Genomic DNA, 22,882 nt, shown 5'->3' with positions numbered 1-22,882 from the left:
GAGTTTTTCGTTCGGTCCCCACTCAGTTATACGAGCTGAAATCTTTCCCTATGTATGTGATAAGCTGCACAGTAAAAAAGCTTTTCACTGCCGCAGCTAATCATGGTTTGCTGCAAAAGTATTTGTCGCTATAACTAAAAATATATGCCTCCCGGCAGCCACACTTTCAGGCATCTATATGTTACAACGAAGTTTAGCTACCACACACATCTTCACGCTATCGTAGCTAACCTCTTCCGTGTGCAGTGGCAGTGAGTCTTTTCTTTCCGTGCACGTTATCAAATCCAATTCCGCAAAATCAACCACCAAATGTCGCTGCCTGCGACATTGTACTCATGAGCAAACTTTCTTCTTTTATTCACAGCGGCTCCTTGTTGCCGTCATCTTCTTCGCAACAACTTCGATCGTCATCGTTCGGTCATCGGCCGCCAAGGGAAGATCACCGCGACCGAGGTACCGCATCGCGCTGGAGAACGCTCAAACTCGCATAGGGATCTCCGCGTGATCGAGCTAGCGTCGAGGAAAAGGAGGAGGAGGAGGAGGAGGAGGAAGAGGAAGTGCTGGTGGCTCACGTCCAGGAGACAGTACACGGTGAGATGACCATGTGACTGTCGGCAGCCGACGCCCCATCTCCGGCTCATCTCTCTCGAGGGATGTCCTCCTCCGCGGATACCGCCTGCACGGACGCCGAGGAGGACGCCGAGGATGTGGAGAACGACGTCGCAGGAACGGCGCAGTCGTCACGTAACCTGTCGTCGGTTCACCGTCGCCGCGAGAACGATCACTTGGAAGGACTGCGGTTAGATGGGTCATCGGTCGTACGTCCGCTATCATCCGAGGACACTTCCGGGAGCACCGAGGGACGCCCGTCGGCGCCTTGGGCGCGCGGATAAGGAGAAAGACATCGGCGCGTCCTCGTCGCGAAGACACGCGCGCTTCGTAATTAGCCTCCACGAGGCACGGCTGCCAGGTGGATCGATCGGTGCCGCACTCCGATCGATCGTCCTCCTGCTCGACAGCTGGACTGTCGACGGTCGGCCGGCAGCCGCGAGCGAATTCGGCGAAGCGCGCGTCCGCGAACGACCGGCTGGGCCGATCGATAGATCGCCGACGACGGCCGTCGTCGTTGACACGAAACGGTCAGCCGAGTCGGCAGACGAGCCTGCCGAATCGGGCACTCGGCGCGAGGGAACGAGCGAATTTATCAACGGAGTCGAGACGAAGTTTCCTGAAGAAGAGCCAGCGAGCAACACGCCGATCGCCGCCGGTGTCGAGTGGTCCTCAGGCTCGATAAACGGACTAATCCCGTCGGACATCGCCGGTCTCCTGGGTGAGCCGTCAATCCGATTTGTAAAATCGATCCGGCGCGACGGGACAGAGCAGCAGCTCGCCGTGGTCGATCTCGAGACAGGCCGGCCAATAATCGGCCGGCTGATCGCCTTCCGCCGGCTATCAAGCGCGCGATTAATTACACGTGTCGGCCGAGTCGATCGCACACATTCTGTGTTGATTCTCCCAGCGGACAAATCGGCGGATCAGTTTTCCCAGCCGGCTAGTCGCGGGGAAATCCGTCGTCTCCGCGGCAAGAACCGCTTCTTCTCGTCGGAGGGAGCGTCGACTCGCGTAACTGTCCCATTCCGAGCTGCCGCGATGATGTCCGGAAGGAGGACGTCGTTCAGATGACGAAAGAAGTCCTCGATCCAACCCCGCCGTCATCATTCATTGAGAATCGCCCTCTCGACGGCAGCCCGAGAAAGCCGGGCCGGCTCAATGGGGAGCGAGGATAGCGATAAACGGCATAGGGATCCACGACGAGGGAAATCTCTCGAGAGACTGGCGACTTGCCTCGTGTTCCGTCACTTCGGAGTCCACCGGGGACTCCGTTCTATGTGGAAATCGCGGACTGCGATCGGGCCGTCGCGGTAATCCCGAACGCGCGACGAGACGCCCCAAGTGCCATAAGTAACGCAGAGGAGTGCTGATTCCCAGTCGGTCTACCGGAAGCGCGTGGTCGCAAGAGGAACTGAGAGCGAGCGAGCGAGCGGGTTTCCCCAATTGCACGAGAGTGCAACCACGAAATCGTTTTTACGCCACGAGCTCGCTCGGGACTACCACCGCAGAACTGAGCGCTCGCTTTCTTTTTTCTCTTTCTTCTTCTTCTGTCTCTCTACCTTCCCCTCTCTCTCTCTCTCTCCCTCTCTCTTTCTCTGTTCGGAGAGCCACTTGTTACAAGGTTGCGCGAAGTCGCGTCTCGACGCGGCCTGTCTACGAGCTCGCCGCGATCTTTCGCGTCCGCGTATCGGTCTAATGAGTCGCGACGTCGCGAACCACGTCTCTGAGAGTGCGCGAGGTGTGCCGTTCTTCTTGTCGCGCGTGATTCCGTGAGATACCTGGAGGTGAGAGTCTGCGGTGCAAGCGCGCGGGATCTTCGCAATGTGTCGCGGCCGGCTCGAGATCATCCTAGCCGCAGGCTAGCCTAGGTCCTGACAGCCACCGCAGCGACCAGGACCCGCGACCATTCAAGCGAGAAAGGATGCCAGGGGGGCGCAGGGGCCTGGTAGCCCCCCAAAACACGTTCCTGGAGAACATCATACGACGCAGCAGCAGTCAACGTGAGTTCACGGGGAAAGTTGGCCCGATTGATTCGGCAAATCTACACCGAGAGAATATTATAATCTTCTTTCATAAAAATTCTTTTCAATTTTACTGTACTTTTAGTAATCCGGGAATAGACTGTCAGTCTATTCTCTACTGATAGATTGGAGGTCTATTTTACTGAGGAAATTTAAGTATCCAATTTTGTTAAACATAGCAAGTGTTTTAATAGCACGTTTCAATTCCTAAAATATAAATAGTACACATGAAACGAAAGGATAGTGGATCATTGCAGAATGTTGACCAATTCCTCGACTGGCGAATCTCCTACAGTAATTTTTACTATAAAATTCTCTCCGTGTATAGTTTATTGGGCAAGATTAAACGTTACGACTAAACAGTTTTGTCAGTACAGCGAAAAAATTATGTGTGAAAGCAATTCAACCTGCTTAGAGGAGTTCGTTGCCACTAAATTTCAATGTAAATATCCATAATGAGAAACATGTTATTATGGATTACGCAATTTTTAAGTTTTTCTTTTTATATCAATACACGTGTATGTGTATTTATATTTTGCTATACTACTCCATTGGTAGCAGAGTAAATATAATAAGGATTTCAATGAGTATTGTTGCTTTAGCTATTTTTTATCTGAAACAATTAATACTTTAGTTCCGGAATTGGTTGCATATACCAAGTTGTATTTCCCATCAGTTGCGAATCGTTTGCATTGTACTAACAAATCTACCGTGCTATAATATCAGAGTTTATTATTAAACGCTACAACCACAAAACTTATGTAGCACTCTGCGAATTATTATAATAAAGCCAACTAGCTGTTCGTGTATTATCACGGCTATACATTTGCTAGGTTAGCGAGATCTTCAGTCATTACAGAAAGTCTTTATTTTTCGCGTTTCCATTTCTAGCCCGTGCGAATTCGAAAAGTCGCCGAGGCGGAAAATCGCCACGCGGAACTTTGCGATTTGAGATTGGTGGGATCGCGTGGAACGAAGTGAAGTCGTTGGGCCAGGAAGAGAAACGAGCGCAACTTAATTATTTCCTTTAATGAGGAAGTTTCGGCCGAATATCTCGATTTCATGCAGTGAGTTATTTAATGATTTGTCAGATTCGTGAAGCAGAACGCACTAGAGAGGGTAATATATGCGTGATGACATATATTAATTTGTCACTTTATGCGTTCATTTAATTGATAATTATTGGTCACATAAATCAATACTGCTCGTTATGATTTCATATCATTATATATTTATGTTTGTAAATACGTATCGGTGATTTGACGTCTGTAATGATTTCACCATTGTCGCGTGCTTGAATTTTATATATATATATATATATATATATATATATATGTAACGCGCGAGCAATATTACGTGGGAAATATTTTCGCGGATTCTCACGAGCGTCATAAATAAAGTCCATTGGCAGTTATGGGTGGGCTAAATCAAGCACGTAATTCGATATCGATTTTCCTAATTGGAATACCTTGAATTTCCGGAATCTGCCGGAATTCTCTATATTCATATGCGAGTTTGCAAATAGCAACGGCAGCGAATCCGACAAATCGTGAACGAGAGCGATCCTCTTATTCGGCCGCACGTATAGCTCGATCAGCTCGTTTTTAGAAAACGAGTGCTTGTTAGAGAGTGCCGGGACCATCACCGTTCAAAGCAAAAAACAACTTTAAGGGTGAATTTTAAGTACCATTCTCGAACTCGCGGCAGGGGTCGATGGATCTCCATAGTATAACAAAGTCAGTCGAGCTATAACTTAGAGTTAATTAAAAGTTCGGGGTAGTCGGCCAAATCACAAAGCCTGTCGCTCCCGATTTCGTTCTTGTGTGTTGTTCTGAGCGGTCAAGCACGCGCGCGAAACCGCGGTTATTTATGACGGGCGAAATAAATCGCGCATACTGTCGCGACTCTGGCGCCATGCTCCCGTCATTCTTGTTCGTTCTTGTCTCATTGGATTGAAAATTTTTCAAACGGCGACTTGCAACTTCGCGTCAGGCGCCCGGCGCGATTTAATAACTGTGCGGTGGAACGATTTGGCTCTACATTAAACGTACAGATTTCACTAAACTTAAAGTGCCAGTGCAGAATCTCGAAGTACGACACTGTATAGATACCGGTGTATTGTTCTTTAATATGAGAAATGATTACTCAAGAATCAACTTGTATTGATGCTTAAAAACGAGGACTTATTAATGAATTATTTAACATTCAATCATTTCCACAATCTACCTGCATTAAATTTCCTCAACTCTTTATTTCAAAATTCATTGCAATGCATTTGCTGTGCAACTGTGCAGCTGTAGAGAAAGAGAGAGAGAGTTGTGACAAAGGAATATTAAATAATCCAATCAAGATTAATAGATAAATGAGTTAATAAGAGAAATGAGTAAATAAGAGAAACTGTCTTCTCCCTTCATCTCTTCATTGTTGTTTTCTGTTGGCATTAAGAATTTCGATAGAATTTGAAAATTTAAAGGAGGTAAGAAGAAAGTTTTGTCATCGATGCATCCTGTGTCCTATATTTCGTTCTGGAGCCTCCTGGTTGTCATCGTGGTCAGGCACTCAATTTTTATACGGAAAGGTACAAGTCAATCGGAAACGCAATGTTACTAATAACCGCTCATTAACTGATGACGAGTGAATGCTACACATAAAACAATTGTACTCTACGGCTAAGAAAAATGATAGTTTACTTTTCTCCTTTTAAGTAATGGTTATTTTAAGTAATGGTTATTTTCAATAAAGAATACCTTTTACATAATATTCTTGAGATATATTCATCACAAATTTGAGGAAAACTCATTGTCATGTATTCAAAAGAAGAATTTATTGTCTTTGAATATCATAAAGCTTTATTAGGTTAACTTTATACATAGTAAGCGAAATTTTCTTTTAATTTAATATTCTTCAATGAAATGTTGAACTTTAACTCAGAATATATTTTCCACAAATTTGATGCTTATAATGAAAAAATGACATCTATTTAATATAAAATATAAACTTAGGAAATATTTAAAACGAGTAACACATTTACTCCAATATATATCTTACTTATTGTTTACGAGCAACATTTTCAATACCTGCATTCAGTCCCGCAGACACTTCATCACCGGTAAATCGATAATTACTAAATATTTTCGGCCAGCCACATTCGCATCTACATATTCTCATTTCCTAGATTAATCAACGCGAAATACGTGACTAGATACGGACGCAGTTGGTCGAAAGTGTTGAGTAATCGATCTATCTGAATATCGATTTGAATATTGAATGAATCGATTCGCGGGACTGAATGTACAGAGGGCGTCGTTGTAGCGACAACGTCAATTGCGCGCCCGTTCTCGATCTTTTCGCGCCGAGCAGCCGCCATCAATACATCGATCGACATCGCCTCACGTTTCATGCGTCTCACGTCCGTCGAAAGTGTGTCTCGTGCGGGAATAAGTGTCGGGAATGTCGAAAACAGCGATGTGCCATCGTCGGGACGTATCAAGAGTAAGTCATTAGGGAGCAATCCCCTCGTATCTCGTTATCATACAACCGATGCTTGTCGCGACGTGTCGCGTCTCTCTTACGCTTGTCACTATCGTCGACTCTCTCAAATAGTAGTAGAATCGGGTGATTGTCGGACTTATTAGTCGAGAAACAGAAATTCGGCGATCATTAGAGAAAAAGAGAAAGAAAACGACGCGAGGGATATTCGTCGAGTCTCGGTCGATAGCGTCAGTCAGTTGACAAGAGCGAGGAGTGTATCACAGAGGGCGTCGGACCGCGACATCGTTCGCGGCGTGCATATAACACTGATCGACAAAATTCGACTTTTTTATGCCACAAAAAAAATGATAGGTGATTTCGATAGAATTTTTTCCGTCAGATTACGAATCCGAATCGCGACCACGTTACAAAAACTTATTGCGAGTGTGATCGCTAGTTAAATAATGTATTTTATAAGTTATGTACACTGAGGAAAAGATACTTGAAAATTTATTTGTGTGATACAAAATTTATTTTCGTGAATGAAGTATATTTCTGAGAAATAAAATTTGTTTCTGTGAAATCAGTTTTTGTCCTACAAATAAATTTTCAAGAATTTTTTTCTCAATGTAGTATTAAGTCACATATTTTTAACAAAATATTCATGATTTTTGCAATAATTTTCGAAATTTATTTCATTAGTCCCTTTACACTAATAAAAATCTATTTTTTTTTCATTTTAACACTTAATTACAATTTTTGTATATTTTTAATTAACAAATTAGTATGCTTTTATTTTTTCTATAAAAGATACATTATAATTAATCAAAATAATCAATAACAAATCAAAAATATTAATTATTAGTTATTTTCGTAAAAAATACGAGTATTTTACATTATACTTCATTTTCGTTAAACCGGAAAAACACCTATTTCCATTTCACTCAAAAAAATATGTTTTTTGGAATAAATAAAGAAATTGTCCAGAGAATTTTAAAGTCCAACTCTTAAGCTTTCCATTGATCAGGCATAAAGTCCTCAAATTTTTTTTTATTATAAAAATATGAGCTTTTGAAAAAATCACTTTTTGCAAAAATTTCAAAATTTTTTTACATTTTACTTGATATATTTTTTTTTATTCGTTAAATATGGCTTTCTTACATATATCATCAGATTACTCAGAAAATTTCCCATCGATTAAAAAAAGAACTTCGTAATTGATTAATTACAGCCTGAGATATAAACCGTCAAAGTTTGCCAGGTTATACTAACCCAGTCCGTACTAACCGGGACTTTTTTATAGTCCGTACTCTAAGGATTAAGTATCGGGAGTGTCGCGAAAGGTGATGTGCGACCTTCGGGACGTATCGTAAGTACGTAATTAAGGAGTAATCTTCCTCGTTCTCGGTATGTCACCGGTACTTGTCGCGACGTATCGAGAAAGCCTCTCTCAGGGAGAGTTTACAGCTTGGCAGACAAGCAGAAAGTAGAAAGGCAGAAGCTGCTTAGAATTCGCGCCGACAGAAGAATAGAAATTATCGACTACCACCTAGCGCGAGTTCTGATAAGCTTCTATCTTTCTGCTTTCTGTTCGTCTTTAAAATGTGAATTCTTTCTTGTTATCGCTATTCACCCATTCGAGTAGTAATATGATCGAATTTTTGTCGAGTTTATTAGTCGGGGATTATAAATATAATGGTAGAGGAATAGGTATATAATGTAATGTCAGAAATGTATAATAATAATAATATATAGGCACAATGTCGTATTAGAATAGCATCGCGGTCTGTTAGGCGCTCAATGGTCCCACATGGAGAAGTCAATCACAAACTGTGCGATAAATAATGATTACACGTTAACTGATGGCGAGCTTTTGATACGTACCACGATTCGTACAATTTGATAATTTGATTATTTCTCGAAAGTCCAGTATGTTTCAAGAGCAGTGTTGTCAGAAAAATAAATAAAATTGTACCAAATATCGTAACGTTATATGACGGGTTGCTGCCGGTCGCAAATATAATTACAAATATTTAGGATGCTATTCCGTAACTGTCTACCGACAACTATAGAATCGGTACGTGTCGTTGCGCAGATTTTCTATGGTATGAAAAAGCGCAACGACACGTACCGATTCGATAGTTGTCGGTAGATAGTTACGGAATAGCACTTCTGTGCCGGGATTCTGTAACTCGTCATGCAATCGTTATATGCTAATAACGACAGTTACGCAGCTTTTCTGCCATATGTTATACCTGCGCAACTGTCGTTATTAGCACATAACGAATGCATAAGTTACAGAATCCTGGCACAGATCTCTCTCGCACGAAAGTTCTACGCTAATCGCAAAAAATCAAAGATGCTGTCAACAAATCGTTCATTGTAGTATATTCGGTACAATTATACCAAAACTGGGGCGATTTGGAAACCGTTTGGAAATGTAATTGTTGTGATCCCGTGAACGTGTTGAGTATAGTCCTCTCTGTCGATTGTTTTTGTACTCTCGCGCGTCCCGTACTCTTACACGGTGAAGTCATTGGTTGCGTTCAGCAGAAAAAACTGCTTTGTAGCTGTTGTAAAATCCGTGAATCTGATTGGAGTATGCTTTTAATTTTGGTTAAATCCAAGAGCATGTACCAATCAGATTCACGAATTTTACAATACAGTTGCAAAGCAGCTTTCTCTGCTGAACGCAGCCATTACGTCCCGAGCCAGCGAGCAACGCGCACATCGCTCGACGCGGACTCCGTGTGTTAGTGTGCGTTGCTTATAATTCTCGTTTCTCAATTTATAGTCGGAATATTTAATCAGACGATCTCGTCGGTATCGCGCATTAATTGACATGCGCTTCTCCGATTGAATCGTACCTGCGCGAGTGTCAATGCCGCTGAGTGAGTGTTCTGTACGACGAGACGACATGACGCCAGATCGAAAGACCAGGATGGAGGACACAGACAGTGATACGTCATGTGTTTCCAGGTGTGTGAAATTATTTTTTGTCACGTTGAATACACTGAAAAACTCATTTAGTTGAGTTAACCAAAATTTGATTAAAAGGTGGAATAAATGTTTTAATTGTGAGAACCAATATTTGGTAATTTGAACCAAAGGCTTGATTTTTTGAAACAAAAATGAAATAAATTTAGTTTCAGTGAATCAAATCTTTGAAAGAACGAAATTTCACAAATGAAACATTTGTTTGATCCTATTTTAACCAAATTTTGGTTAACCCAACTAAATGAATTTTTCAGTGTATGCGACGGTTAACGATGTACTTCGATACTACTGTGTGTCTCATTACGGGAATGCTGAAGTCGAACAACAAACTCGAAAAATGTTGCAGAGACGATCGTCACTAACACAATCACGCTATTTTCGTATTTCATAATTCTGTACAACCAATACGATGTTTGTAGAAAAATATCAGTATATTGTCTCAGTAAAGTTTTCAGTTTCAGCATTCCCTTAAATTACGTATAAAGTATAATTAATTGCACTTGAAAGGCCGGATGTACAACAGAGAGCCAATGAAATATATACATCTTGAATTACATTTATTTTTAAGTCTTTGATAATTCAATCATTAGTTAAACTTTCTTGGCCAATCAACGTAAGATAACGCGGCAGTCAACGTGTTAATGCATGTTTAACGAATCGTCGAGAATAAGAAAATATCTGAAATTTGAAATTTATTCGTAGAATAAAATTTATAAAATTTATTTTAACATTCAAGATTTATTCTAAGGAGATAGTCAGTTTTGTTCTCACAGGCTGTCATCATTTGATAAATAATTACAATTTTATGAATCTGTGAGATTATTTGTCAACCTATTTCATACGATAAGAGATATTGATCGTAACGGTGCTTGAATACGAATGTGTAATTAACTATGTTCTGGATCGAAGATCTGAAATAACTTACAATTACAAATGTCGACCTAAATCTCACAAGTGCTGAGACTGTATCTCCAATAATGGTCTTTGAAACGTGACTTTTATTCTGAATTTGTCAACGTCTTTTCTTCACTTCTGTTTATTCTTTGTTATTGTACATCCTGTTGATGTTTACATAATGGCTCTGTCTTTGTCTTTACACTTCTTTCTTCTTATCTCTTTCGAGTTTCCGAATTCTATCGAGGTCTCCGATATCGGAAAAAGAATAATAAGAAAAGGATCGTAAGTAAAGAACATTTGTTCTTTTATGTACTTTCATTGATCATTATTTATTCATTAATTATTTCATATTCGCTTCTCTTACATATTCCATCTGCAATCTCCAGTGAGGTAAATCATTAATACATTGCTTATTGACGTTGAGATTAAAAGCAAACAGAATATTGAGGTAATTGAATATGAAACAATTCTTGAATTGATGTTTCCTCGAGTTTCAACATAGAGAAAACAATAAGTATCTGCAGCATTAACGTAGAGCAATGGTCTGTTATATCTAAACATTTTCCATCGATCAATATAGGTCAATGTAGAACCAAAATTTCGGGAAAGTTATCTCGACGAGTCGTGTACAACCTAATTTGCGTACGACCACGAGGAAACTACTAAGCGCATCATTTCAACGCTCAAACTGCATTGCACGGTTGAGCGAGGCGTTTCAGCCGCGACACCCACGGCAATCTCCTTTGACGGGAGAACGATGGTGTCGCGGATAAGGGTCTTATCCGTCGATCATCGCGATCAGAAAACGAAGACTTGGCGCGCGCTCGCTAAGTTTCCTGCGGCGAAATCTCGATGACTAGGACGAAATCAGTCGTAGACGCTACGGCGTTCGCTTTGTCATGTTTACGGGATGTCTGGGGAGACCTTTATGGAGACCGCGGTGACTCTTAAATCCCGTTCGACGTGCAAGATCGAAGTCCCCTGCGATTTCCCGTAGGATAATAAATCCCGGGCTTCCTCGGGGGCGTCGCGCACGCACCATGCAGGAACAACGGCAGGGCTGTCGGCCCAATATCTCCTCTTGCTTCTACTTTACTCAGGGGGTGCGTCGCGTGACGGCGCTCAGGGGGAAAACGATGTATATTTATTCAAACTTGGTGCCCGGAAACTGCTTTGCATGATAGCAAAGACGGGAATTACGCACGTGGCGAATAAAGTCGTCGCTTTCGGCTTTTTCGTAGGAATCGCTCTCGTTTGAGAGATTTATGCCGAGCTTGGAGTTGATTGCGATCAGTTCAGTGTTAACTGGACAAACACTGTCAATTTTTCAGTTGATACTGAATTGAACACGCGCGATATCTTTTAATAATGCATAATCGACAATTGCTATTCGTTGATAACCTTTTATGAGATGCGTCTCATATTACAATCATGTAAATATTCAAAATTAAATATTGAAGACATTACACATGGAGAGAATATATTACAGTTTTTATTTCATGGAAATTCTTCTCAATTTCTTACGATCTTTTTAATAGTGCAGGAATATAGATACTCGGTAAAGCCTTGTTGAGGAACATGATAAATTTCGCTGGAACATTTTTTAGTGGTATATTGCAGTTGCTAAAATATAAACAGCACATATGAGGTGAAAAACAGTCAGTTACTGCAGAATGTTTATCTGTTCCTTGGTTACAAAATTCTATATACGCTGAGAATAAATATCTGAAAATTTATGTGACATATAAAGTTTATTTCTCTATGAAATAAAGTTTATTTTTGTGACAGTAAACCTCGTATCCTACAAATAAATCTTCAAATATTTCTCTCTCAGTGCACTGAGAGAAAAAAAGAAATATTTATTCAACGGGTACTAAATACATATTTGCTTGTACTAATATACATATTTTCATATCGAGAAAAAATTTTTTAAGAAAATAAGAGAATATTCACTTTTCTAATCTCCCTTGTTATTTTTTGTGAAAACAATTGTTTAGTCTGTTATATAATTAATAATAAAATAAATAAAATAAAATATAAATTTTTCTTAAATTTAAAAACAAAAGTATGTCACTCATGTCACAGTTCTATCCAATGTGTTTCTTTCTACTTTTTATAAAAATTTATTAATTTATTTAATAAATTAATTGTAGTCGACAATGTTTTAAATTGTCAAGTCTGACCTATTGACACTCTTATCCCTTTACTGATCTCAGAATGTTATTGGCATCTTTTGTGTTTCAAGGTAAAGTCCCCCTTTGAATGACCAAAAATGAAAAGTATAACACTCACCGAATAAATATTCGATTTCACTTTTCAGATATTTTTTCTCTCTCAGTGCAGTAATTTTTACTACGAAATTCTCTCTCGCGTAAAAACAGTCCCACAAGAGACGAAACATCACTGCCGCGGTGATACTTTTATCGTTATCGAATGCGTAACCGAACAAAAAGAGAAAAGGAAGAATTTACCAGCGTTAGTCAGCATTATCCCGGTCGAACCCAATTAATCGAGCAGTCGGTTGCCGTAACACGCAATTAACGTCGCGTCCGGTCTCACTGCGCGCGCGGCGGAAGTCGACCGGGAGGATTTACATCTTTATCCCGGAAGCGACAACGCGCCATGCAGAGCGATTACATCGAGGTTACAATGGCGGCCGCGTAACGCGCTAACGCACGGTGCAATAATGACGCAACGCGATCGGTGCGCGATCGGGGGGAATTATTAGCGACAACGACAGCGCATATTTTCGACGAGCCACTGCTCCGGAAGTAAATTACACAGAGCCGGCCAGACTTCAATATGCCGGAGCGCTCGCGAATACGAGAGCTCGCGCTCTCGTCCACTGGCTCGTGCTCGCGCGCGTATACCTTTGATGCATTATCGTGATTGAAAATCATCGGCCACGGAAATAGGTCCCGTTCGCGACACACCACGGCCCGGCTGGGTCCGAGCTGCCGCCGACCGGCCGCCCCCGGTCGCCCGTTAGTCAAGCCGACGCCAGTACCTGTCGATAAACACCGTACGAAACGTTTCGTGTGCCGCCGCATAGCGAGGGGCGGTGACCGATGCGTCAATATGTGTGTCGCGTATTGTATATTAGATCGGTGGAAAGGCTCTGTTCTCTCTCTCTACTCTCTCTACTCTCTCTCTTGTCAGCTATTTACAGATATTGGATATGGATCCGTTGTATGGGCGGACGGCTTTCACGCGAAAACGCTTGTATATCGAAAGTGAAAAATAGGTCCCCGCTATCAGGTACTCGATTTTTCTTTTTTCTCCCCCTTCCTTTTGCTCGAGATGAATGGGAGAGGATTCCCCGTTTGCATGCATATTGCTTACATAATGTGTTCAGGCACACATACACACACGTACACGCGTGGAAGTTCATACTGTGTATTGCGTTATATCACATCGCGCTCTTGTATGCATTATAGTCGTGTGTATCTTCCGTAATAGCCAATCCGCGCGACCACCCGGAGGGTTTGTAATTTTCATAAAATATTCACAACGTGTCCGTATCGGTCCGTCGATGACGGCCAATCGTGAATTAATTCAACCGCCGTAATACTGTCATTTAATCAAATTATTTTCTATTGATTACCGGCGGAAGAGGTGGCGGGAGCCGGCTGTCTTTCCTATTCGAATCTGTTACGCGCGCTTCGTTATTCTAAAAATATACATGACACATAAGCTACATCCTAAATTTCTTGAAATGAAATTCCACTCGAACAATAGAGCGACCATCGAGTCACTCACATTCGAGCGATTTTTCAGTCGTGTAGAGGGAATTTTCCACTCTGAATCGTCGAGCGAATGTTTCCGCCTAAAATTGAAAAATGAATCTAATTGTACTCTCTATCGTCACAGGAACATATTCACTTTCTAATCAATTGAAACATTCGCTCTCATATTGAATCAGAATTCTCATCTCTGAATCCTCCACTCTGAATTGTCGAATAAACATTTTCATCCGAAGTAGGGATCTAATGTTAAAATAATTTCTTTGATGAATTTTAGCGTATGGCAGATGATTCTTTTCTTTCCTTATTCCTTAAATTTCTTGGAGTAAAATTTCCACTGTTAGAGGAATATATTCTAATCGATCGAAACATTCCCTCATATGGAGTCAGAATCTGTTTTAAGCTTGAGTGAAACATTCACTTTTGCGATTCTGAGTGTCAGTATTTCCACCATCGCTTTGAATGAAAATACTGCCACTTTTCATTTATTTTGAATGAGATTCCACTCCAAAAAATTTTAAGAACACTCTCGAGTTTCCTTGAAGCGAAATTCCATTCGAATAGTAGAATGATCACCGAATGATCACTCAAATTCGAGTGATATTTTTCTCTCTCGAATAGAGTGAATTCTCTACTCTGAATCGTCGAATGAATATTTTCACTCGAAATTGAAGCGTGAATCTGACGTACTCCATCGTTACGGGAACATATTCACCCTAATCGATCGAAACATTCGCTCATATACAGTCAGAATCCACTTCAAGCTTCAATGTAACATTCACCCTTGCGATTCCGAGAGCGGCAATATTTTCACTGCCGTTTCGAGTGAAGATACTGCCACTTTTCGTTTGTTTTGAGCGAGATTCCACTCCAAGAAATTTAGAGAGTAAGTCTCGGGGGAATGCCGCGCGAAGATTTGCGATGATGACGAAAAGATAAGTATTATTAAAGGGCGAGATGGACGATAGGATGCTATTGCGATAGTTTATGGGGGTGAAGTGCGGCCGGGTCAGGGATATACCCGTAGCATCGTGGAAATGTCTTCTGGGAGATCGGCCGCGACGGACGACCGAGTTCAGTTACCGTGTGTTACTTGTTACAGAGCAGCTTTGAAACTCGGGGGAAAGTTGGAAAAGCGTGCCATGTGCCATCTATATTTAGCTATAAATATACGCGGTGAGTTCACGGCGCCGTTTTTACGCTCGCACCCTGTGGCTGGTAAATAAGAGGGATTCACTGCTACCCTTCATCGAGCTGCACCGTTAAACTGTCGCGTTCTCTCTCTTTCCCTTCTCCTCCCGCAGGTCCTTCACGTTTTGCCACATTGCAGATTTGCATACTCGTGAATTTGTGCGATTACATTATGCTCAATGTAAATGGCGATCTCGGTGTAATAATACTCGTTGCAGCTCGGTGAATATAGAAACATGTTGTGCAATTACGGTTAATATAATGGTTTCATCAATTAAGTAAATAATAATTATAATGAACTATAGAGAGACGGACCGTTGAATGTATAATGTACAGTTAACGTGCGGTTAACATGGTGTTGAGAAAAATTGGCGGCATCTCGAGCCGGAATTCTCTTGCAGGAAAATATCGTTGTGCGTAAATGTACGTTGCTACGTTCATTTTTTCCGTTTCATTTCGGAGGAAACTCTCTAACATGGTAAATTTCCTCGGCTATGCCTTAATGCTTCGCAAATTACGTATCTCTTCTTTCAATATTTCAGACAACGCGCGACGCGAAAAATATCGTTCTCCTAGCATATTGAAGAAAAAAAAGGTAGCATATTTCCATTAAATCTGTCCTCGCAAACCTACGCAAAAAGTCCCATCCCTTGAAACTTCTAATTCAAGTTGGAAGCCATCTCTCGGCGAGATTAAATCCTCTTCAGATACAGTCGACGAAAATTTTGATCGCGACCGATCGAAGAGTCGAGCGAACTTTCTTTCCTGCGACCTCGTTGGTAGTGTGTGAGCGCGGATGTCGGGATGGAATTAAAAGCGAAACCGGTGCATTGGATCTGTCGACGCCGCCGTCCCCGCGATTTATCCTCTAACTGACGAAATTTACGGAGAGAATCCGCTATGCGCTTCGTGCTTGAGGACGTATTACTTCGTTCGGAAAGCTTTAATTCGCGTCGACCGCAGCTCCCTTACTCTCTAAATATCATGGAGTGGAATCCCATTCGAAGCTAAAAAGTAGCAGTATTTTCAGTCGAAGCCGAAGTCGAATAATATTGCCACGCGAAATTGCAAGAGTGAATTTTGCACTTAAACTTAGAGTGAATTCTGAATCCATACGAGCGATTGTTTCAATCGATTGGAATAAGTATGTTTCTGTGACGGCAGAAATTTCACTCCAGCAAATTTAGAGATGAAGGAAAAAAGAAAGAAATTTGCCACGTTAAAGTTCTCTAAAGAAACTACTTCGAAGTAGATTAGATCTAATTTCAGATGAAAATATAAACTCAATAATTCAAAATGGAAAATACGCTCTATATGAGTAAAATCTCTGAAATTTGAATAATTCGATGATTACTCAGCATTTTTAGCAAAATTTCGTTTCAAGAAATGTGTAAAATAGAAAAGTAAGTAAAGAAAATAATTTGCTACGCTAAAGTTTACTGAAAAAATCATTTCGAAGTGATCCGCTCTCCAATTTCGTGTGAAAATAATTCACTCAATAATTCAGAATGGAGAATTCACTTTGTATGTGTAAAAAATCGCTGACATTCGAGTAACTCGATGGTGATTCTGTTTCATGAAATTTCGCTTTAAGAAATTTAGGAAGTAAAAATAAAAGGAAAAATAATTTGTTAAAGTTTGCTAAAGAAATTATTTTGAAGTACATCAGATCCACTGTCCAAAGTTTCGGGGGAAAATATTCACACAATAATATATAGAATAGAAAATCATTCTGTATAAGTGAAGAGTCACTTAAATTTAAGTGACTTTATTTTTCGAGAGAAATTTCGTTCCAAGAAATTTAGAAAAATACAAGAGAAAAATCATTTGCCGCGCTAAAGTTTACTAAAGAATTGACTTGAAAACGTCAAATCTACTCTTCAGTTTCGAGTAAAAATATTACAACTCAATAATCAACAGAGTAGAGAAATCACTCTATATAAGTGAAAAATTCCTCAGATTCGAGTGTATAATTTCGCTCCAAGAAATTTTGAGAGTAAGAAAGAAAGAGAACAAAAATCATTGTCGTGCTAAAGTTCACTAAAGAAATCACTTCGAAGTTACCTCTGGGTGATAGTTGCAACACACTTTTTCACTTCTCAGGCGCTTCAGCTCGCGTTTATTGGTGGGTACGAAAGCGACGAAAGGTTTTGCATTGCTTATTTAACGGTGAGAAGTTGCAGGTATCGAGCCGGTGGCTTGATAAGCTCAGCAGCTTTACCGTATTACGGTTCTATGAAAGTTTCGCGGATTCAATTTCCAGTTAGATAAGTTACCGGACTGATACTACCGGTAGGGGTGGGCGAGGGGAGACGAAGGTGCCAGAGAGTAGCGGAGATACCAGATCGCTTACGCAATTAGCGCGCGTTACGCGGTAGCAACTTCAAAATCATCCCTTCCCCACTCGCACGCAATTGTACAGGAAGAATTGCCGGCTTTTCGTCTCCCACAATTCCGCCCAGGATTTCGCGGCGCGTTCGCAAGCGTGAACGCTCATTACCCGTTCGTCATGTTAATTCATAGCGCGCACGCCCATTATGTGAGCGCCCTCGCAAACTGCAATTATTATATTACAACGAAAGCGAAGTTAATTATGCGGCAGGTGTAGCGCACACGGCAGAAATGATCGAGTGAGCTCTCGCGCTCGCTCGAGCTCCAAAACACTCAATATTTTAGCTTGAGAGCCGCGGCTTTTACGCTTGACCTGCTATAACTTCCCTTAGTTCGCGAGCTTACCACGCGAGAACGTCGATTCCGAAATATAACTTGCCAACCCTCTTTTTTTTTTATTCCCTCGACCTTGAAAACATTTCTCTCAGGGCCGCCGTCGTCGCCGCCGCCGCCGCTACCACCACCGGCCGCGAAGCGTATCGCTTCGCGTCATGCGCGATACTCCGACCGATTAATACCAAGCCCCGTTCCACCCCGCCAGGTGGTTTTGCTGCGAAGGAGAGCCCGCGGGAAGGCTCGCGAATATCAGATAACACCGAAAAATGTTCCGACGGTGGTGCACGTATGTGCGCCGCTTCCTTTCCCACTGGGAAAATTGCCCTTTTCCACTCTCGCCACCCCCGCCCCATATATGCAATCTCGGTGCATACATTGGCACGTATACGCGCACACAGGTACGCGTATACACACGCACATAGATCGTGTATCGCTCTTCGTGACAAGCTCGAAAAGCTATCACACGATAGAAAAGGAACAAATGACACCTGTCCCCGCGCAAATACCCGCGCACGCCATTTCTGATTTTTATCGGGGAAGACATCGTTGTGTAAGACTTTCATGAGGCTCGCGCGGGCGAAAACATCTGCGCGCGAGAACGCTGGGCATTGTTTTATTCAGCCGGCGAAATAAATAAAGTCGGTTACATCGCAGGGGCGAGAAACGTAAGCCGAATGACGATATATAAATTCGTGCATACAATAACGCCGTTCCCCTGAATTATTTCCGTCAATGTCTACCGGGCGAATCACATGTGGATGGCGAATGGTAGTATGAAATTTATGAAATAATAATGCGCGTGCGTCGCGTTCCTCCCTGTATTAAGAATCCAGGTATTCCCGTAACGCGAAACAAACGAGACTATGTGAAGCCGTAGTCGTATTCCGAGCGTTCCGTGCGGCAACGGGACTCGCGCGTATTCGCATAATAAGAAGGCGGCCGCGCGTTGTGCTCGTGTCCGGACTGGAAATAATATCGGTCTGGTAGAGTCGACTGCGTCCGGCTGCACGCAGCGTTCGATATTTCGCTTTTATTAACTCGTCACGCGCGTCGGAGTCGTCGTATAAAACGTTGCAGCTCGCGATCGAGCAGAATCGTGTGCTGAACTGAACGACGCGCCGGCGAATGCAAAGGAATTTCGGGCACGATTTTTATGATTCGCGTAAAAACCGATCGTAAAAGTGGAGAGCGCGCGATCGTGGGATCTTAATGCCACCGGGGCCCTTATTACGTCATTCGCCCGATGCTATCACAGCGATTGGTGCCTGAATTCGCGTTTGTCTCTACGACTGTTTCTTCACCAATCGAAAAGGAGCTGCAGGCTGCTGGATTGGTCAAGAGATAATTGCAAACGCAGTCATCAGTCGTTAGTATCAGAGAGAGTATCAGTATATATTTCTTCAGCTTATATAGCCAAGAAGAAAGGATTTCACTTACATTTTATAGCTACACACATCCATTCATTTTTCATTTCTAGTTACCAATATATCCCTATAGTATATTACCTCTCTCTAATTGACTTTACAATGTATTATTCTTGTTATTTAAATGCCTTTGTAATATCCTTTTACAATCTTCTTAATTTTTACTTAATCTGTATATTACTTATACCTACTCCTTATCTATCATGTCTAATTATACTTTCCTGTTTCAAGTACTATATCATCCTCAAACACGATATTCCAAACTCTGTTCTTTCCTTGAGCTCTACTCATCTATCTCTTTATCTTTCTTCTCCCTATCCGATTTCTTTTTATTTTTTCTTTATCTTCCCTTTCCTTAATTTTCTTCCATATCTTGTTAGTTTTATCTCCACTCTATACTTCCCATTAATTCCATGAAGTGATCAGCTTTTTCTTCACTTTTTATATATCTCCTTCAGCTTACATATAGCCAAGAAGTTTTCCATATCCTATAACATTCTTTTGTTCTTTGCACTTCATCCTTCTTACTTGCGCAGCACCTATTCCACCAGTTCTTGTGTCATTCTTGTGTCATATACCTTCATTTTGGTTCCTTACCCCATCCAAATCTTTCCTCTTCATTTTTTGTATCTTTTTCTTCCTTCATCCCTTATGTGTACTTTTATCTTCTATTATCATCTATTATACATTTGCTTTATCGAGATAATTTTCTCTGCATTACCATAATATATATATATATATATATATATATATAATTTAAGCTTACCTACAATATTTATACTTACTTAATTACCCGTTCCTTATGATACCATAACCTATGTATTTTTTTGCCCTGAATTCTGTTTTCTTATTTAACGTGCTTTGTTTTTATTTGCATATTATCTACACACTCATTCATTTATAATTTCCCAAATAATGTTACCCCTTATAATTAATTTAATACATTAAAATCATTTCAAGTTCACCAAACATCTACGCACGCCATCTAAGTTCAGCCAATCGCTAGTATAATACGGGTGTAAGATCGTGTATTCAAGACGTAAGCGTAAACTTGCGAAAATACAACTAGCTCCGCGAAAAATGCGTGTCCTTTCGCGAGTAACTGCCGTAAGCGCGGCGAATTTACGATCGTCAATATCTTAGTAGGAACGCGCGGTCGGTTGTTTCGTCCTATTTATCCGGATTAGACGATCTGTCGAGGAACGATAAATAAGAAAGATTGGGCGTAGGGTGTGCAAAGAGTGTATAAATCTACCGAGGTGGCTCGATCGTATATTTCACGGTAAATAAGAGGGAGAACAGGGGAGATTAGATTACATTGACGTATGAGCTTCGTGTGTGCTCGAGGCGCTTGCCATAATATAATTCTCGATATAAGATCTGCAAGATTAAAAATATATACGACTATGGAAGTTTGTAATATATATGTTTATTACTTTAGCTTACGAAGCCAAGAAGGGATTTGGTTTACATTTTTGTCTCAGTTTTTACAGGAAGAAAAAGACATTCTTCTTTGGAAAATATCTTTAAATAAATATTTTTATTTTTTACATATTTATCTGTTTAGAAAAACAAGATTATATAATGTTTAACGAAGATAAGTTATTTATCGATACATTTTATGTTCAATTCAACAAATAATTATTTAAATTTGAGATGATAAAATTCTTCTAATAAAATTATATATCGTTGTTTATATATAAACAATTATTGTTAATTTGAGTATATTAGTGTCAAGTGGATAAAAGAGTTTAAGGCACATAATACACATTGAAAACATCATATTATTAATCCAATATTTTGTGTTTTTCGCTCAATTAGTTTTGAATAATAAGAATATATTTTCCTTTGTTAAATCGCACAAAACGTATTTGATGCAAATAACTTATTTTCATTTAACTGTATAATCTCATTTTAAGATTTAAGGAATGTCAAAAATAGACATTTTCTAAACAAAAATGTTCTTTTTTTTGCGCAAGAGAAAAACATATTCTTCACTTAAACTTACTTAAACTTAACTCTTATAGGATGTCCTTAATTTTCATCTTTCTTTTACACTACCTGTAGATTTTCCTGTCTATCGTCTCCAATTACAGTCCCCTATTTCTCTTTAACAAGTATCATCCTCTTGTCTCTCAATCTTCTTCCATATCTTAGTTAGTTTCATTGTTCAACCCTGTGCTTCCTAATACTCCATGAAATATGCTTTACTGCCCTTTTAGTTTAATATAAATCTCACAGAGAGAGAAGGAAGAGAGAGAGATATATATATATATATATATATATATATATATATATATATATATATATATATATATATAAAGAAAGAGAGAGTAAGACAGATTTGAAAGTCGCGCTTCAAACTTCACTAAAATGTCTCGTTTTCCCTCAAAGGAAACCTGAGACTTTTACAAATAGGCTAATACACAGTTCAGTTAATAAACCTCTCGGCCAACGAAACAAACGGCAAAGTAAACAGCTTCATCTGTCCGGTAAATCTCCCGTCGCGTTCTGATGAAACTTTACATGCAACAAAACTTTCATTGTGAAGTTCGACGTGTTGCCGGGAGGGAAAAAGGGATACTTGTTACGCTATAAAGTAACCTCGCCGAGGAACTTTTCCTCCTTTTTTTTCTATCTCTTTTTTTCACAACGTTACGAGACGGACGGCGGACAAAACGCGAGGCGACCGTAAATCATACAACTTCCGCCACTTTTCAGCTCTCGCTGGTAACACTCGAGCGACGAGAACGCTTCTTCGTTACCGTCCTATGCGTATTTCGAAATTATTTCGTAGCAAGGATCGCGTGCCGGGATCCACCCGATTTATCATGTCTGCGGCGAGGTGTGCTCTCTCGCGTTTGCGCGAGAATATGCGACCGATACGGGTGTTTTGTGGGTGGATTAAAGCAATTTTCTAAACGTCACACACATACACAGCGGGCAGCCACGAAATTAGGGAACTAGTCGTTGCGCGACAGTTTCCGCGGAGGCGACTATTTAAACTTTTCGAAAGCCATTAAAGCCGGGGTACACCGTAAAACTTCCTTAATTCGCGCGCGAGATTGTTTTTCTCTCTGCGACGACGGGCACTTCCCGTGTCCTGACAAATTGCGTCAAAATGGAGAATTACAAGTCCCGTCGGTTTTACGTTTTGCAGGTGATATCATATCTTTATTTCGTACGTTTGCTTCCGCGCAGTGTGGCTTTCCGCGCGATTTTTAATTCTTTACGCCTCATTGCACTTTTAACTTGTAACGCGAGCAATGACACCGATGAAATTTTGTTGCGACCATGTAAAGCTTGTTTTGCACGCGAAGCGCTCTCGCGAAATTTTCATGAATTCGCCCGTAACGATAGAAAGCATACGCAATTACTCGCCGCGACTGGCATATTTAATTAAAAATCATATTTAATCAATGTAGAGGCTGCATGTAGAGAGAGAGAGAGAGAGAGAGAGAGAGAGAGAGAGAGAGAGGAAGATACAGAAAAAATGTCATTCCATTACTACGAAATGCGATTATTCAGTTTACTTTCTCTTCCTTTGAAGTAATAGTTATCTTCCATAAAGAATATTTTCTTGATATTAATTTTAAAATATATTATGTTCATATATTAGGACCTTAACTTAGTTTCCGCCCAAAAAATACTGAGAAAAAGCATTTATTGTAAAAAATTTATTTAAATTATTTCAATGAAAGTATTTTCCATCACTTTCTACAACTTTTTGCCATCTTTCTGGCAACTGGGCGATACCATCTCGATAAAACGATGTTTGTTTCGAAGCAATCCATTCGTC

The 22,882-nt window shown here is 40.7% G+C and overlaps 1 protein-coding gene across 7 annotated transcripts in view; it reads left to right on the top strand.

Annotated features, from left to right (window-relative positions):
* The window catches only part of LOC116849230 (potassium voltage-gated channel protein eag), a 138,681-nt gene that overhangs the window by 28,172 nt on the left and 87,627 nt on the right, over nt 1–22,882 (top strand). For 5 of the 7 annotated variants that reach the window (XM_032826167.1, XM_032826168.1, XM_032826166.1 and 2 more), the window contains exon 2: nt 365–2,612. In XM_032826167.1, coding sequence (XP_032682058.1) covers nt 2,534–2,612 — 79 coding nt within the window. In that variant the 5' untranslated portion in view covers nt 365–2,533. Of the gene's footprint in view, nt 1–364; nt 2,613–5,569; nt 6,126–22,882 lie in introns of those variants that run through there. The other 2 variants (XM_032826165.1, XM_032826170.1) reach the window with 2 other exon arrangements.

Source organism: Odontomachus brunneus, unplaced genomic scaffold, assembly GCF_010583005.1.
Source record: "Odontomachus brunneus isolate Ranch 3 - 2012 unplaced genomic scaffold, Obru_v1 Obru_scaffold_108, whole genome shotgun sequence".
NCBI lineage: Eukaryota > Metazoa > Arthropoda > Insecta > Hymenoptera > Formicidae > Odontomachus > Odontomachus brunneus.
This window is presented reverse-complemented; position numbering and strand designations above follow the sequence as displayed.